This window comes from Eucalyptus grandis, chromosome 1, assembly GCF_016545825.1.
Source record: "Eucalyptus grandis isolate ANBG69807.140 chromosome 1, ASM1654582v1, whole genome shotgun sequence".
NCBI classification, from domain to species: domain Eukaryota; kingdom Viridiplantae; phylum Streptophyta; class Magnoliopsida; order Myrtales; family Myrtaceae; genus Eucalyptus; species Eucalyptus grandis.
This window is the reverse complement of record NC_052612.1, coordinates 13,750,651-13,756,650: the sequence shown is the minus strand read 5'-3', so window position 1 is coordinate 13,756,650 and position 6,000 is coordinate 13,750,651. Positions and strand designations below refer to the sequence as shown.

Here is a 6,000-nt window from a genome sequence, read left to right as displayed (position 1 = left end):
TGCTGGTGGTCTTTGAGATTTCTCTTGTGGAGGTGGTCTGCCTACATGTTGTTGTGCTTGTCGCACAGCTACAGCTGCACATAGAAGAAGCCGTGGTATGAAATATTGTAATGTTCAATGGCAACATAGCTATGAAAAATCATAATTTTTAACCGATAACTTTGATATAATGAACTGCGTTGATAATTTAAATTTTGATATATTATTTGTGGTTATCATCTATATTAAATTTTAAAAAAAATTACACAAAATGCTTGTAAAATCTTCTATATTTGAGGGTATTATCTACGATTACTGTATTTTAAATTATCAAAAGACACAATATTCCTTGTTGCTAAAACAAAAAATACGCGGGGTCGGAAGGACCTATTACCAGCCTCGCCCTACCCTTCTAGAATCCGTCACCTGATTCTCGATTCTTGTGGGGAAAATCCACTCTGTGCAAGTCACATGCATCATCAATTTTTATTTGAAATTTATATTACATTACTATTCAATATTTTAATTTGTTTAACGAAAATGCTAGAAAAATCAAATGTAAACTTTACAGTTTTCTCTTCCAAACCCCAACAATCCTACCCAATCCCAGAACCAGTCACGGCTCTCCCTCGCTTCTTCTTCTTCCCCGAACCCATCTCTTGGTCAACGGTGTAGGGGAGCTAAAAAAACTATTGTGATCAAATTAAAAAAAAAAAAAACCAATAAGCTCGCTCAAAACGAGTCGTTCGACATATAAAATGAATAAAATCTTTTGTCGTATTAAATAATCATATGCTAGAAAATTCATACACACTAATAGAACAATACCCTTTATGTTTGTCGATTAAATAATCACAGATTAGTTGCCGAAAGCCCGAAGACCAAGTAATTCACAACCTATTCTACGCATTCTCCAAATAAAAATATTTATGAGTTTTTGCCAAGTTCCAATTTAATAATCCCTGCTAGAGAGAGAGAGAGAGAGAGAGAGAGAGAGAGACGTTTTCTTCTTACAGTTAGTTTCCAGTTCGACAAGCATCTTAAAAATAATTACACGGGTTATCGTCTTACACGCCATTCTCTCCGCGGAAGACGGAGACGTCTATGTAACGTGAAGACGGAAACGTGGACGACTTCTATGAGAAGAGAGCTATGGACGCGTTCGATTTCGTTGGGTAGCTCCGTGTAGCAGCGTCCGTTCTACATTCTCTGCATATATTTTAGTCCTCTGTGAGGAGGATCCTTGCCCGATATGTAAAACACGCGAATCACAACGATTCCTTCACTATTTCTCAGAAAAAAACTGTCGTTTTAAAATTCGCCCGTTGTCTAAGACTTCGTGTGCTTTGCGTCATCGCATCTACGACACAAATTACGTCATCGTCATTGCTTTGTTATATAATGCAGCCTTTCTGGCTAAGATATTGCAAACCACCCTTTGCAGTTTCAGATATCCCTGTTCTATCATTTTCATTTTCTGCTAACCTCGCTCTCCCTCTCCCTCGCTCTCGCTCTCACTGTCACGCACGCACACGTGATCGCTAGTTTTTCTTCCAGGATGAGATCCTGGTTTCCGATCCTCGTAAGATTGACGACTCCCGGTTTCATTCCACTTTTGATACATAAAATTATGTGATGTAGCCGAATTATTCGCTTTGCTCTAATTTTACGTAGGTTAGGACTGTTTGTCGCTCCAATTTCATGCCTGTCAATGCGGAAATCTGTTTCAAAGCAACATTCGGCAAGCCGAGCTGCCACTTGAGGGCGTGTGACACGCTAGCGGAGGCAGAAGGCAGCAATGGCTACTGGTTGAGCTGGAGGCTTGCGGTGGAGGCGAACAATATGAGCGTATTTGGCAAGCCGAGCTGCCACTTGAGGGCGTGTGATGCGCTAGCGGAGGCAGAAGGCAGCAATGGCTACTGGTTGAGCTGGAGGCTTGCGGTGGAGGCGAACAATATGAGCGTATGGCGCACAGTCCCACCCCAGTTCCAGCGGCACGTCGAGTCCTACATGACCGGGGGGCAGTATGAGCGGGACCTCAAACTGATCATCGACCAGGTCACAGCTTATGCCAATGGGATTGCTGTGTCCGACGACGGCATGGACGCTTGGATCTTGGACATTGATGATACAATCATTTCCAATATGCTTTACTACAAGGGAAAGAGATACGGGTATGCATATATACACAGAGTCATTTGTCTTGAAGCTTGTTTTAGGGTTAATGCGATATACATTTTTTATTCTAGATGTGACCCGTTTGATGCGGCGGGGTTTAAGGCGTGGGCGGTGCGAGGAGAGTTCCCGGCGATACCGGCGGTGCTGGGGCTGTTCAAGAAGCTGGTAGATGATGGATTCAAGGTCATCTTCCTCACGGCCAGAGACCAAGAGACGCTTAGACCTGCCACTTTTAACAATTTGCGTAATCAGGGATTTGATGGCTATGAACGTCTGATTATGAAGTAATTGACCTATCTCTCTCTCTCTCTCTCTCTCTCTCCGCACTTCTTTGTTAGAGAGTTGCAACGAGATTGAATGGCAATGACTCTATAGTCGGCCGCATAGAATACAAACATAATAATTGTAGCACGCGCTTAATGATCTTTCGAGTCAGCCTGTCGTCGGGCAATTTGGATTTTAGTTAGATTATAGAGAATAATCGCCATAATAATTAGAAGCTATTACAACAAAAAAATATAAATTTTTTATGTAATGTTATGGCATGGTTTCATACTTGATAGAATTGGAAGAAAGGTGTTGCTTTTATTACGGTTTTTGAAGCACAAAGCTATTTCGGTTAATAGTCTAATCGGGTCTTCTTTGTTCTTTGCAACTGAAGGTGTTCTACTCTTGTTTCATTATGTCTTTTAAATTGCACGTTGGTATGATAGGAAAAAGAATTTGCAAAATCATATTTCTTTCGCTTCTTAATAGGAAGAATCTTGCTTGTCAAAGCAATGATAATTGGTGGGGCACACATTCGATAGGTTCATCTATTTTCTTTAGTTTTAATCCATGATTCTCATGATACCCACATCATATTTTATTTTAATAATTATATTTTATTTTAATCGAAAGATAACGATTGACATACTAACGCAATACCCCCATTTAAATAAGGCATTTGTATGCATGTTTATCCTCAAAATATATAATTTAATAGTAGCAATTTATCAGTTAGTGGCACGATGTGGATACATCTAGCGGTTTAAATAATAGACATGCATGCTCTCTTTTTTGTCAATTCCAAAGCAATTTGATGTCCTGAAATTTGGAGGCTCTAAATAATTAGAACTCTTTAGAATTTTTTGTGATCTCTTTAGAGTGTCACTTTGCCTCTCCACCCAATCAATCACAAAGTATGGAACATTATCTAGATTAGTTTCTTCAGAGAATAAAAATAGTGAAATTTAGTGCTTTTGTTATTTGTCGATTGTATAAACGACATGGTACTTGGAGAGCACCTATAAATCTTTTTTGAAATTGACTTATCTTAGAATTAAGGACAATGTATGGGCAATATTCAATCGATAAAACACCATAATCTAGGAAAAAACCTAGTTTGATTTGCATTTTATCAAGCCACTCGAAAATCAAGAACCGCGTCATCCTTCAAAATCATATTACATCCTGATTTGATGAAATAGCAGGCGTGCATCCACAATATGTTGATCAATTACTGTACCAATTATGTCATAAATTCATATAGTCAATAAACAGTGATCATAATGAGTCTAGTCTCATCCGTCTCACATGAATTGACTATTGTATTATATTTGATTTTCGACCAGGTCCTTGAAGAACGTCTCCATGTGGGAGACATGTGTTAATCCACGTCGTCCGATATGAAATTATTATATGGATAGTTGAGTGTATTATATGTGGAAATGCTCTAAATAACTAGTGCACACCTCACTTACGGACACTGTATGTGGTGGACAATATTATTTTTGTGACGTGGACTACCCATAGATTCTTACATTATAAATAGGGGATTCACATTATGCTTATGTGGCAAATACATGACATTTTTAAATTCATAAACTAATATCATATTGGCTATATCCTGCATGACTTAGGCCCAGTGCTCAAATTTTTTATTCATTTATTGACTGTGACCTAACTTATTGCTTATTCCACATCGTGCCTCCCTCTATTAAAAACAATATATAATGATCCTGATAATTTTTTTGATGGGTCTTTTTTTTTTAATGCAGGACGCAGGCTTATAAAGGGCAAAGTGCGATAACATATAAATCAGACATAAGGAGTTAATTGGTGGAAGAAGGGTACAGAATCTGGGGGAACGTTGGGGATCAATGGAGTGATCTTCAGGGTCAATTCATGGGCAAACGGACTTTTAAGATTCCTAATCCCATGTACTTCGTTCGTTGAGAGCATTTTTATTTTTTGGTCGGAACTTGAGAACATTACAAACCGATTATTCCCATAACTTTCTGTACTTTAATAATGAAAAAAAATAGTATATCGACCAATTGTGTTTTTGAATGACAATGAGAAAAAAATACGGGAGAAAGATTATGGAAAGTGGCATGTCCTCTCGTGACCAGTGAATCATCATCATCATTATCATTATTATTATTCTTATGATGACTAAAGTGCTTTATTTTGCTATTCGTGTTAACCAAATCGACTCCTTCCATCTTGGTAGGAGAAGATTATGTGATATTTTCCTGATTATGTATTCTTTTCTTGTTATGAGAATATTATATGATATTCTCCTGATTTGGTGATCTTTTCTTGTTCAATTGTTACCTTACATATTTCCTATAATTCAACAAACAATTATGAACCTCTATAAAGTTTGAGAGAGGATTCCCAAGGACATAGGCTTATTTAAGCCGAACCTTGTTAAATTATGTTTATGTTCTTTGTCTCTAAATTTATCATGGTATCAGAGCAGGTTCAAGCCTAACCTGCTATCGTTTGTTTCGGCTAATTTTCTAGTTACCTTGTTGCTGTGTTGTCACCATGTAAGAACATGATTTTTCTGTCATGGGGAAGTTATAATTGTGAAGTTATTTAACTTCCTCTTAATAGACAACTTTCACACCTCTTGAAGAGGTGCTTTTCAATCACATCTCATCAAGACCAATCGGTGTCTCTTAAACATAACCCATCATGGATGAACCACCGCAATATAGCGATTCAAATATAAAATATTATTATTAATGTAAAATTTTGTGGGATCACTATAAAAATTCATATAAGTTTGAATTGTTAGATATATACTTTATCTAAAATTTAAATATTTTACCTCTTCCTTTACACTTAAGACTAAATTTTGGGTCAAAAACTAAAACATAAAAAATATATAATAATGTGGGTGTGCATGTGGTAGGTAGGGGTGTAAACGGTTCGGTTCGGTTCGGTTTTTGAAAACCGAACCGAACCGAACCGTTTAAAAATTTCCGAACCGAACAAAACCGAACCGAACCGAATACGAACCGAACCGAACCGAATACGAACCGTTTAAAAAATTTCGGTTCGGTTCGGTTCGGTTTTTAGCTTTCGGTTTTCGGTTTTTTTTTTTTTTTTTTTTCATCTTTCAGAAATTTCGGTTCGGCGGCTTACCTTCTGTATATGCTCCTTAAAAAATTATTAGATCAATCCCTTTATCTGATGCTCCAAAGAATCTTGACCCCAAAAAAAGCCCCTTCCAAGAATGTTACAATGATAATGTTGGTACATTGCTGCTTTGTCATTGTGAAGTTCTTCAATGATACAATGTCGCAATGCTACTAGAAATGGTTAACAGCATCCATTTTTCTATCTGTTTTTGTTGCTTTCTTAAAGTGTGCTTCCTAGTTTCTCAAAAGATGATCGAACTAGAACATTTTAACTCAAACCAATCACCAAAGAATCGTCCCCTTCTCCTTTCCCTGTATTTCGATGATCTTTGAGATATTGCAATATACATCGAACATTCCAATCTTGTTCATTCAGTCAACATCAGTTAACTTCATAATATGCCAGATCAGGATGCTGAGATATTGCAAT

General features: G+C 37.4%; 1 protein-coding gene across 2 annotated transcripts in view; it reads left to right on the top strand.

Annotated features, from left to right (window-relative positions):
* The first annotated feature begins 1,428 nt into the window (after nucleotides 1–1,428).
* The window catches only part of LOC104432831 (acid phosphatase 1), a 77,516-nt gene continuing 72,944 nt past the window's right edge, over nucleotides 1,429–6,000 (top strand). The window contains exons 1-4 of one of the 2 annotated variants that reach the window (XM_018871943.2): nucleotides 1,429–1,561; nucleotides 1,654–2,153; nucleotides 2,229–2,441; nucleotides 4,197–4,520. In XM_018871943.2, the coding sequence (XP_018727488.2) occupies nucleotides 1,538–1,561; nucleotides 1,654–2,153; nucleotides 2,229–2,441; nucleotides 4,197–4,254 (795 nt within the window). In that variant the 5' untranslated portion in view covers nucleotides 1,429–1,537 and the 3' untranslated portion in view covers nucleotides 4,255–4,520. Of the gene's footprint in view, nucleotides 1,562–1,653; nucleotides 2,154–2,228; nucleotides 2,442–4,196; nucleotides 4,521–6,000 lie in introns of those variants that run through there. The other variant, XM_039305874.1, reaches the window with a different exon arrangement.